This window comes from Trichosurus vulpecula, chromosome 1 (genome assembly GCF_011100635.1).
Source record: "Trichosurus vulpecula isolate mTriVul1 chromosome 1, mTriVul1.pri, whole genome shotgun sequence".
NCBI classification, from domain to species: Eukaryota; Metazoa; Chordata; class Mammalia; order Diprotodontia; family Phalangeridae; genus Trichosurus; species Trichosurus vulpecula.
Window position 1 is genome coordinate 480408636 of NC_050573.1, and position 12864 is coordinate 480421499.

Below are 12864 nucleotides of genomic sequence, written 5' to 3' on the forward strand. Positions count from 1 at the left end.
TAAATTGAAAAATTTCAAAGAGGACATCAAATAATCTATTATTTGCACTATATTTGGATGTATTTTATATATTTCCAGTGCACATATAAGACATGAGTGTGAAACTGACTCAAAAGCTTTGTGGTACCCTATAAAGGCAATATGAATGTTACAATGCTTTTGGGCAGCTCTTTCAACAATTACCAAACCAGTAAGTCACTCTTAATAACCCTGAAACTTTTTTGGCACAACCTTTTTGCTCTTCAGGTAAGATATTACTTTCTTTCCAGTGTTTATAATTCATTTTTTTGTGGTACAAGTTGTGAATGTTTGTATATAAACATATAATCATCCTATGCTTTAGAGGAATTGTTGGTATTTTCAGCTTTGATTTAAAAAAAGTGATACCTTCCATTAAGAGAGGCTTTTATCTAAGCTAGTAAAGTGCTTTACTAGCAATTTATGAACCACTTTGTAACTTCTTAGCCAAAAATTATCCATCTTATCTGACATCACTATTTTAAAGAAGCCAGGGCTTCAACTCCCTTGATACTACTGTTGGTTATTCATTATATTAAGAATACACAAACTTTCTATTTTTCACAGTCCAATTTGCCTGTATTTTGTGTTGAACTTTTTGTGACCACATAGTGCAGAATTTTCAACATCCTTCTTCAGGTATTTTCTCATCTTTATTTCTCAAGCCTGTGTAGTAAAGTTCTTAATTTAGGTTGAGTTGTTTATTTTGTTCTCTGTGCTGCTCTGCCTCCTGATACAACCTTAAAATTTAGACTTTTGCTTTTGAGTTAATTAATAGAATTTAGAATTTCTGATATGCTTTTATTTTCTGGATTTCTTTTCAAAGGTTTCGATTTTGGTGCCTTTAAATGGGTGATATGGCTTTCAAGTTTTCTTTTCAATGTGCCAGCTGGGTATTGCTATAATCTTCCAATGCCTTTCTAAAGATATTCAATAGTTCCACCTTTCTTTTTTCCTTTCTTTCCCTCTTACCTTGGTAAGTTTGTAATATATACTGAAGTGTGTATACCTTGGAAGAATTTTGTACTTTCTGTCAAATAGAATGTGTTTTATGTAGGAATTCATATAGTACCAGATTTTTAAAAAAAATTACTCTGTTTTGGAATAATTGATCTGCCAGTTGGATTCATGGTTTAGAATTCAAAAAGGAATTTTCAGAATTATTGTCTAAGCATGCCCAAACATTTTTCAAAATCCACTGACATGTTGGTGCTAGTTTTATTATCTATTTTGTTATTAGGTAAAAGTTCTGAATTAAGTATTTTCAATGACATTAGGATCTTCAACTTTTCTCCCTTGTAATTTTTAGCATTTTCTTTATTTTATCTTTTGTATCATCTAATCTAGGCTTAGGGATGAAGTTACTTTCTACAATTGCCCTGCACTGGTCAGCATACATGGTTCTGTGAATTAGAATTTTGATGCCTCTAATAAAAAGCAGCATGACACCTTTGTCTGTAACTGGTGAGTTCTCTTTCCATTTTTGTTATTATGATATAGTAGTAGACCAGTGTGAGAATCTCATGCACGCTTGTGGTTTGTAAGCTTTTGTGGATAGTGCATCTGCACTGAAGCATTTCTATCAGGTGAGGTATTAGTATGTTTGATTTGTTCCAATGTAGATTGCTTTCTTGGAGTACCAGAATAGGAAGGACTTCATAATCCTTTATGACAAGATAATCATTATGACAGTTTCAAGTAAGCCCAGCTTGAACCCATATGCTGCCCCATTTATTTCTTAAATTCATAGAAGGAGTCTCACAGCAGTGGAAGTGGTATTGTGAGAGTCTAATTACCTAGCATTTCAAGGTTTCTTTCAGGCTTTTGCAGCTCTCATAGAAATCTTAGGACACACAGAGTCCCTGTTATATATCAGTCTTGCTCATATTCTCTTACTTTGCCATTCCTCAGACCCTCCCTTGCCCATAACATGTATTCTGGGTTTCATATCATCATTATTAGAATAATTTTTTCACATAATAAGTAGTGTCTCTTTTAGCGTCACATAAAAGACAGAACACAAAACTCTTAATGTTGTTGATGGGATTATCTCACCCTTGTCTGATTCTGTAGTACCCAGGTGGGCAACCACAAAGATAACCACCTTCCATGTCGGAACAATCATAATTGCATGGGTTGTTTGCTGATGAATATTCATTCACATCATGGCATTCACTGGAAAATTGGTCAAAAGAGAATCCGGATGGACAAGTACACTTGTCACTTCCAAAGGTATTGTAGAAGGAGGCAGAGCCATAAGCATTTGGATTGTTGCACTCATCCTCATCTATTTGAAAAACAGAGGACTATTATTCAGGAACATAAAATGAAACTAATAACGACCCCCCCCCAAAAAAGCTTCAAATTTTAAAAGAAGTAATAGGAGAATTTTATTTTGTGTGTTTCCAGGTCCATGAGGACCTTAGAAGTTGAAAAACTGTGTCAGTGTGATTTTGCCATGAATATCCTTTATATTTGGTTTCTTGTTTGCAAGCTATACTAACATCCCTCTGAAAGAATTTGAGATATACCTATTCAATAATTCCTCTTAAAATACAACTACTTCAATTAGTCTTTTCTCTTTGACTGTAACCTTCATTCTGTAGGGAAAAATAATGCAAATGATTTAAAGAAACTGAATGAAGAGAAATTATTTATAACCATTTTCTTAGCATTGTTTTACTTGCTTAAAGACCAGTGTTATATCAAGTGCATCTTTTTCAGCTAGGCTCATGAAAAAACGTGCAATTGTTTTCAAGACTGCTAAAATTATAATGATGACACGTTAAATGGAAAGGGAGTCATTTTATATTTTATTAACATGTCTATAGGATTATAGTTTGACTGCTTTTTTACTTTGGCTACTGTGATTCTGTACTTAATTATACAGACGATAAAGAACATACCCTATTACAAAGAAGCAATGCATCTTTCATGCTTCTGGCAAGTATTAAAATCAAGGTTTCATCCTGGGAAAAATTCATATTTAGCTTCATGGAATTCTGTGTAATTTCCAACTATATACGTTAGATGCTAAAATGTTTATTTAATATATTGTTTGTACATTTGTACAAATTATTTTCATGTGCTACAATTGACCTATTTGCAGCTAGGCATTGGGAACCCTGCTAATGATTTGTAGAAGTACAAAAAGACATTTTGGAATATTTCCATTGGAACTGAATATCCATTTGAAGAGATGTCTTAGAATATAGATGGAAACAGGCAAAAAGTTCCTATAGGTAAAGGATATAGTTAATAAGAGAATAAATACCATTTGTTCAACAATTCTATTATGAATAGGGATTCACAGAGAATAGAAGAAATCCCTACAGACTACAGAATAATATCTCACTGCATTTAAAGTAGCATGTTGGTTTTTTTTTAGTTTTGAGAAATTATGCCAAACAGAAATACATTTGATATTATATTTAATGGAGATAGTACTGGGCTTACCCAAAGTACATTTTCTACTACTGTAAGTAGCCTGTGCTAGCTATAATTAGATCTCACACCTGAATGCAGTATATGTTTTCTAATTTGGAATCTTTATTGGATACAGTTCAACAAAAATGGATTATGGTAATAATGCTATTTTTTAAAAACAAACCTAGAGATTGTGTCAGAAATGTTGAAGTAGGAGGTTAAATTATCACATCAGTAAATTGATCATGTTAATTAGCTTTAAACATAACACTTTCAGAAAGTACTTTGTAAATTGTACAAGGAAACATTTTAAGTATGTTTATTAAAATAATATTTTAAAAGCATTGTCATGAAGTATTCAGTTTTATATTATTCAACATCAAGAACTTTTAAAACATACGTAAGGGGGTAGACTCATACCCCTCTACCTTACACATGCTTTTGTTTGACATATGGTCATTGCCAAGTTAAATCCATTGAAGCTCTACTGGCATTTCATAAGTCAGAGAATCAAGTGGAAGTTGTTAGCCCAAAGTAGCAAAAACTTCACAAAATAAGATACTTCTTCCTTTTGTACTTATATTAAAATGAATGAGATCACTTAATAGTAACTATTTTTAATAGTAAAATGTATACAAATTCTGCAAGTTAAGGGAAATTATAAGGTTCTTTTTCATATGTAAATGTTGTTTTTGAATTCTCCTTTAAATTATAAGTTTTTCTTGATGTCAAAACCCATAAAGATCATTCATTTGTTGCAATATGATGGCAGGATAAAATACCACTCTAGATCTGGAATTCAATTCTATTTTTATTTTTTGATTAGTTTTCTCTAATACTGTTCACCATTTATTTGAAGACCAGACATTGTGTCACCTTTTTCTTAAGTCTCATTTTTTTTACCCTACTTCCTTCAGCATTTGACATGAGAACTAAGGATGAGAATCTTTTAGGGATTTTGGTGGGGGGCGGTGAGGGAGGGTTCTTCTACCTGTCTGACCACTACATCTCAATCTCCTTTGCTTGTTTAAATGTTGGAGCACCCTGAGGCTCTGGCATGGACCCTCTTTTATTTCTAAATTCTTTTTCTTTGTGGTTTTGTTGGCTCATATATGCAGTTAATTATTATCTTTCTGTAAGTAACTATATTATATAGACTAGCATGCCTATGAGCTCCACTTATGTATTTTCAAGTATCTATTGGACATTTCAAATTGGCTGTTCCATAGCTATCTCAAATTCAACATGTCCCAAAGAGAATTCATTATCTTTTTCTGAAAACCTACTCCTCTTATGAATTTCCCTACTTCTGTTAGACACATCATCTATCTTCCTGTCACCCAGATTCATAAATTTGGCATTTTCCTAGATTCTTCACTTTCACTCTATATCAGTTGCCAAATCTTACTCTTTCTACTTCCACAAATCTTTTCCTTGTTCCCCTCATTTATATCACAGAGGCACCACTCTACATCAAGCCTTAAATGCTCTCCCTTATGGATTGCTGCAAAAGCCTTCTAACTGGTCTCTGCACCTCAAGAACCTTTCTCTCCAATCCATCATCTACACAGCTACTAAAGTGATTTTCCTAAAGCTCAGGTCTCATTACATTACCCATTCGATAAGCTCCTGTGACTTCTCTACTGCACTGAGAATCAAATACTAAGTAACTTTATTTAGCTTTTAACGCTCATCGTCACCTGGCCCCAACCTACCTTTCCAACCTTATTATACTTTACTTCACTTCCCACAGTCTATGATCTTACTCAATTCATCTTCCTATTTGTCAAAGAATATCTTTGTCTTTGCACTGACTGTCTCTCTCCCTCCTAGGGGAGTTTAAATTCTACCTTCTACATAAAACTTTCCCCATTCCCCTAGCTATCAGTTCATATTTTCTCAATTATTGTCTGCTATATTTATTTTGTATATAGAATTATCTTGGCTAACAAAATGTCACTTCCCTGAAGGGACAGACTGTTGCATTCATGTCTTTGTATCACCAGCACCTAGCAAAGTGTGTGGTGCATAACAGGTATTTAATAAATGGATAAGGACTTGATTTATTATGAAGAACATTATGGATTTGTGAAATATCCATAAATCTCACTTGGTACAAGTAAGAACACCACTCACAAACTAAGCAATGATTTGTAATCTCCTTAAATTTTACTTTTATGTAAAGCTTAATGTTTACTGTACAATGTAGAATAACCAGCCAGATACTCCTACTACCTCATCTCCTTTATGCTTTTTTACCTGCTTCGAAATGAGATGAGATTCTCATAGTAATAAGGGCCCAAGACTAAGAACTTCTCCAATTTTCATGATGGTTTTATAACAAAGATAATAAAAAAACCATACCATGAGTTGCTGCTATTCATACTTATATCCCTCTTTGTGGTCTTGTAAAAAAAATAAACAGAACAAGCACCTTTTAATCTGAAACAATTGTCCGGGATTAAATTTAAGTCGATGTGATTCACCACATGAAGGACCTTAATTTTTTAGTGACTGTTTATTAAAATAATTTTGTCAAAATAAAATTATGGTGTTTGATTTGTACCACTGTATATGAATCTATGTATATACACACACAAATATGTATACATACATACATACATATGCATATTTATACTGCCTTTCCTATATAACTTCTTATAGGTGGAGCTGTTTTTCATTTTTAAAATTTCTCACAGCACTTAACACAGTATCTTGTACATGTCAGGTGCTTAACCAAGGTTTACTGAATTAACAAATTAGCACCCAGAGCAGAGGTTCTCAACCTTGAGACCCCAGACCCCTTAAGTATTCAAGGAGTCTATGAACTTTGAACATAGTTTGACCCATAAGCCTCCAAACATATAATCCAATAATTCCTTAAAAAGTAGGTCCTTAAACTTTAATTTTAATCAGATCCGCTATTTTAGAGGCAAGGCTATTGTGGCTCAAAGAGATAAAGTTACTTCCCCAGTCACAAACACCTATGTCTCCTGTCAGTCTGGTGTAGATTTTACAAAACCACATTGTGACTTTGCTTAGAGAACGAGGATGAGGATTCTCAAAGGATTTGGTCATTCGACTCTTCTATTTTTGGCAGTAGAATAATACGTAGCACAAGTTCTACTCCAATGGTCAGCCTTGAAATAATAACAAATACAACATTCTGACTTTCATAGGGCAAAAGAGTGATTTTTAATACTGAATTATCTTCTCAATTTATGAACTGCTGGTAGAGCAAAGACAGTTCTGCCATATGTTGCTTTTTTTTTAATCCTGAGATCCTAGTATAGTGCCTGGCACATAGAAGGTATTTCATAAACGCTCGATTGACTGATTGATAGACATTTGAGAAGTCTACGAACAAATGAAATGAAATAAAATATATTTATTTTGCTGATTATTAACTAGGAATATGAACTACATTCAACTTGGTTGCTAAGAAATGGAAATTTTCAATTATTTAATCTCCACATTGCTATTTCCCCCCTTTTTGTTTAAGTATACCATTTTCTAATGTTTACATTTGGCTATGAGTTGTCTTCTAGATGACACATAAAATTATAAATACTTTAAATAAGTATGAGGCATTTTCACATGTCTTACCACATTTCTTAAAGGCCACCTTTACACAAACATTATTAATAATAAGTTATCAATGTTAGAAAGGTTTCCACTTTTTTGAGTCACCAGCAGCATTTCCTGGAATTAAGTATACCAACTGTCTTGTTTACTTCTACTTAAATATTTTACATTTTATTATTCTAACAGAAAGGTATAGTTGCTTGTATATGAAAGAGAGGGGCTGGACAATTCTCAGTGTCAGTCTAAATTACCTTCAAATTTCTAATGGAGAGGTAGTAACTATTTGTAGCACAAATTTAACAAGGATATAGTGTCATGATGTAAATTAAGAAATAAAGAATAATGAAAATTTTATCATTTTTAAACTTTGATGTCCTATTTATTGTTTCTAATGACCAGGAATTATATAGTGCATATAGTGCTCTTAACCTAACTGTTATGAACCTATAAAAATATTTTAGTATATTTTAGTATAAATTATATCCTTTGTAGTCCTATTTATAAAATATTATTCTGAGAAGGGGGTTCATAGGTTTTTTAGACTTCCAAAGGGGTCCCCGATACAAAAAAAGAACCTCTAAGGAGAACTTTTTATCTTGTTTTTTTTCTTACTCAGAAGTATTTGAAATCTAGAGGAATTATGCTCTTACCAGCACATTGGTTCCACTGATAATGTTGAATATACCCTTGTGAACAACCACAACCACACCTGTAACCTCCAAGAATGTTTTGGTGGCCATCCTGGCACTTATGGTTTGCATCATATTCATCCACATCTGCAAGAACAATCCAAATAATATGAGTATCTGACCTTTCACTTAATGATGTTAAATCATTTGCAAATAATATCTGACACAAATACACATCATTATTTTGTAAAGAAACTGAAGCACTGATTTTTTAAAAACAATCTACACTGTGGTTACATTGAGAATGATATCCACATATACAAACTATTCCATTCCTGTACAGTCTACAAACTCCTAAATAAAGTATTAGTTTTAGCAAATCATCTGTGGCAACAGAATTCTATGTCAATTATTTTACACTACACTTTGTTACTTACGTATTTTATCAATTTTGAAAATAATTACTATGTGAATTTTACTTTTAAGAAAACACAAACACTAATGGACCACAGACTTGTGGGACAAAATTCTACAATTAGATGTCAAATGTATTAATATATTTTCTTAAACTTGGAAACACTATGAGGAAGTTTTACGCATATGGAATTAATCTTGGGCATATTCATATATGCAGATACACATACATGTTGCATGACACACACATATGTTATGGAACAAGGTTTAAAATACTGTTTGAGGGGGCAGAGTGAAGATGGCAGAGTAGAGGCAGCAACCCAAGTGAACTCTAACATTTCCCTTCAAACAACTTTAAAAAAATGCCTCAAAGAGAATTCTTGAGTGGCAGAGTCAACAAAAGTTTGGAGTAAGACATTTTTCCAGTCCAAGATAACTTAGGAGGTTGGCAGGAGGAGTCTGTGACACTAGAGTATGAGTAAGCCTGGAGTGCATGTGGTGGCAACATCAGTGGTGGGCCTTGGAGACAGGTGCAACTGCAACAGCATCAACTTTAGGAGCTCTCAGCCAAGAGATGGTAAGGTGCTTGGACAACTGGTCAGAAAGAGATTACAGGGGGCCTTCTGCTGACACTGGATGCAGCTGGCACTGATTGGCAGCTCTGATGCCCACATGCAGTTCAGGATCACAGTTCCGGGATGGAGAGGAGCATTTGTGGTTGGTCACAAGGAAGTAGGGGTCCTGGTCCCAGTTCCAAGCAGAAAAAAGTACTATTGTTCATGACCTCAGGAAATCAGAGAATCTGGTCATATTTTTAGGGCTAAAAAGAGCAGCAGCACTTGTGGCTGCAGAGGATTTCATTCAAAGAAGGAAGAATATATATATGTATATATATATATATATATATATATATATATATACACACTGTTGGGTATGGAAATCTATCTTACTCAACAGGGAAACAAGGTTAGAGGACAAAAAAAAAGGCCAGGGTGGGAGAGATGATAAAAAAGAGTGTGGATTCAGGGAGGCAGCAGAACTGATTTATGAGGTGGGACAGGGTAAAAATAGGAAAAGAATGATAAAATGAAGAAAAAAGGATGGAGGGAAATGCCAGGTTAGTAACCATAACTATGAATGTGATGAGTTCACCCACAGAATGGAACAGGCTAGCAGAATGGATCAGTAAGCAGAATTCAACAATATGTTGTTTACAAGAGTCTCATTTCATCTGAGAGTCAAAATAGTGGAGTAACCAGTAAATTGCCGTAACTGCCCCATATTCACCACCAAACCATAAAATAGTGCCCCCAAACAAATCCTGGAACAGCGAAACAAGCAAAAACAATAGGGCAAAATAATCTTTGAGGCCAAGAAACTTGGCAAGAAAGGTCTGTCTCACTCAGGAAAAATGGGAACATAAGTCAGGACACAAAGTGTCCAAGTGATCCAGCAGTGAGCCCCACCTCAGCAAACCAGTGAGAGATGCTGAGCTCCAGTGTGGTAGAGCATGCAACACCAGGACCCCTTTGTGACTCAGCATAGCCAGGGAAACCTATAAACCCCAGCTCCAATAACTACCTGGTGCTTAAGTATAGCCCTAGGCATCCTCCAGCAGTCAGACTGCATGTGCATAGCCCAGAGCAAACAGATAAATACAAACCCTACATGTGCCTAAGCAACCAGGCAGCTGCCAGCGCCAAGATCCTACCACTTGCTTCAGCATAGCCCTGGGCAAACAGGCAGCTGCCAGCAGCCTGACTGCACAAGCTTCACTGTAATCCCAGGGAAACACAGAAACAATCTGCCAGCCTCAGCACACACCGCACACGACAACTAGGACCCTGGCTTAGCACCAAGCAAGCTGTCAGACCCCTATGGCCTGCAGCAGCACCAGACATGAGTGTTCAGAGTGAGCCTCAGTATCAGCACAATACCAGGTAAACAGCCCAGGCTTGCAACCAATGGCTCAAAAAGCCGGAGACAGTGCCCTTTCCACCCTGGGAGCAGACCTTAAGTTTAAAAGAAAAGAAAAAGGCCAAAAAAAAATGAGCAAAAACCAAAAAAAATCTGACCATAGAAAGTTATTATTGTGACAGGGAAGACCAAGACACAAACTCAAAAGAGGACAACAATGTCAAAACAACTATCTACAAAACTCCAAAGAAAAATGGAAAGTGGTCTCAAGCACAGAAAGAACTCATGGAAGAGCTCAAAAGGGAGCTTAAAAATAATGTAAGAGAAGTAGAAGAAAAATCGGGAAAAGAAATGAGAGTGATGCAAGAGAAGTATGAAAAAAGAGTCAACAACTGGGAAAAAGGAAACAACTGCTTAAAAAGTACAAATGGCCAAATGGAAAGGGAGATACAAAAATCCACTAAAGAAAATAACTCCTTAAAGAGTACACTTGGGCAGAGCCAAGATGGCAGCTGGTAAGCAGGGACTTGTTTAGGGCTCTCCCCCAGGATCCTCCAAACACTGATTAAAAAATGACTCTCAACAAATTCTAGAACTGCAGAACCCACGAAATAGCACAGCGAATCAGGGCTCCAGCCCAGGACAGCCTGGATAGTAGCTGGGTAAGATCTATTGTGCACGGAGCTGGAAGTGGAGCAGAGCAGAGCCCAGCATGGGCTGTGCCCGGACCAGCCAGACTGGGAGCCGGGCAGAACAGGCCCCAGTGCCCTCAATCAGTGAGCTGTGGCAGTTACCAGACTTCTCAAACCACAGTCACCAAAGACAACAGAGAAGGTTAGTGAGAAAAGCTGCTGGGACAGAGTGAAAGGAGTTTGCAGTTCGCCCACTGCCCCAGGGGCAGCCAAGGGGGTTCAGCTACAGAACTACAACTGCAGTTGCCTCAGGCCCCAGGCCCACCTGGTGGGAGGAATTAAGTGGCAGATCAGAGCTGGAGTGCAGTGCCTGCTTAAGATCTGAGTGAGGTCTGGGTTGGCAGTTTTTGGGGGAGGAGTAGCATTGCTGTGGCAGAGCTTGCTGTATAGAAATAGCTCTGAAAACAACAGCACATCCCCTCAAGCTTGGAAAAAAGTACTCTCTACAGTACAAGCAGTCATACCCCAATGAAAAACTCAAGGATCAAGCAGTTGGCTGGGAACATGGCCAGGCAGCGGAAACGGACTCAGATTCAGACTCAGACTTTGTAATCATTCTTTGGTGACAAAGAAGACCAAAACATACAGCAAGAAGAAGTCAAAAAAGTCAAAGAGCCTACATCAAAAGCCTCCAAGAAAAACATGAACTTGCCTCAGGCCATGGAAGAGCTCAAAAAGGATTTGGAAAAGCAAGTGAGAGAAGTAGAGGAAAAATTGGGAAGAGAAATGAGAATGATGTGAGAAAACCATGAAAAGCAAGTCAATGACTTGTTAAAGGTGACCCTAAAAATACTGAAGAAAACAACACCTTAAAAAATAGACTAACTCAAATGGCAAAAGAGCTTCAAAAAGCCAATGAGGAGAAGAATGACTTCAAAGGCAAAATTAGCCAAATGGAAAAGGAGGTCCAAAAGACCTACCTTAAAAATTAGATTGGAGCAAGTAGAAGCTAGTGACTTGATGAGAAATCAAGATATTCTAAAACAGAACCAAAGGAATGAAAAAGCGGAAGACAATGTGAAATATCTCATTGGAAAAACCACTAACCTGGAAAATAGGTCCAGGAGAGATAATTTAAAAATTACTGGACTACCTGAAAGTCATGATCAAAAAATGATTGTAGATATCATCTTTCAAGGAATTATCAAGAACTGCCCTGATACTCTAGAGCCAAAGGGTAGAATAGAAATTGAAAGAATCCACTGATTGCCTCCTGAAAAAGATCCCAAAAAGAAAACACCTAGGAATATTGTCACCAAATTCCAGAGCTCCCAGATCAAGAAGAAAATACTGCAAGCAGCCAGAAAGAAACAATTTGAGTATTGTGGAAACACAATCAGAATAATACAAGATCTAGCAGCTTCTACATTAAGGGATCGAAGGGCTTGGAATATGATATTCTGGAGGTCAATGGAGCTAGGATTAAAACCAAGAATTACCTACCCAGCAAAACTGAGTATCATGTTCCAAGGCAAAATATGGAGTTTCAATAAAATAGAGGACTTTCAAGCTTTCTCAGTGAAAAGACCAGAACTGAATAGAAAATTTGACTTTCAAACACAAGAATCAAGAGAAGCATGAAAAGGTAATCAAGAAACGGAAATTGCAAGGGACTTACTAAAGTTGAACTGTTTTGTTTACATTCCTACATGGAAAGATGATGTGTACAATTCATGAGACCTCAGTATTAGGGTAGTTGAAGGGAGTATAAATATATGTGTATATATATATATACACATATATATATATATATATATATAGATATAGATATATATATAGATATATATACACATAGAGAGAGAGAGAGAGAGAGAGGGCACAGGGTGAGGTGAATATGAAGGGATGATATCTAAAAAAATAAAATCAAATTAAGGGATGAGAGAGGAATACATTGAGAGAGGGAGAAAGGGAGAGATAGAGTGGGGTAAATTATCTCACATAAAAGTGTCAAGAAAAATCAGTTCTGTTGGGAGAGAAGAGGGGGCAGGTGAGGGGGAATGAGTGAATCTTGCTCTCATCGGATTTGACCTGAGGAGAGAATAACATACACACTCAATTGGGTATCTTATCCTACAGGAAAGAAGGAGGAAGGAGATAAAAAAGGGGTACGATAGAAGGGAGGGCAGATAGGGGGAGGAGGTAATCAAAAGTAAACACTTTTGAAAAGAGACAGGGTCAAAGGA

At 36.2% G+C, this 12864-nt stretch overlaps 1 protein-coding gene across 1 annotated transcript in view; it reads right to left on the reverse strand.

The window, feature by feature from the left end:
• The window catches only part of LOC118840222 (fibrillin-2-like), a 154462-nt gene that overhangs the window by 20556 nt on the left and 121042 nt on the right, over positions 1-12864 (reverse strand). The window contains 2 exon segments of the mRNA XM_036747721.1: positions 2074-2305; positions 7680-7805. Coding sequence (XP_036603616.1) covers positions 2074-2305; positions 7680-7805 — 358 coding nt within the window.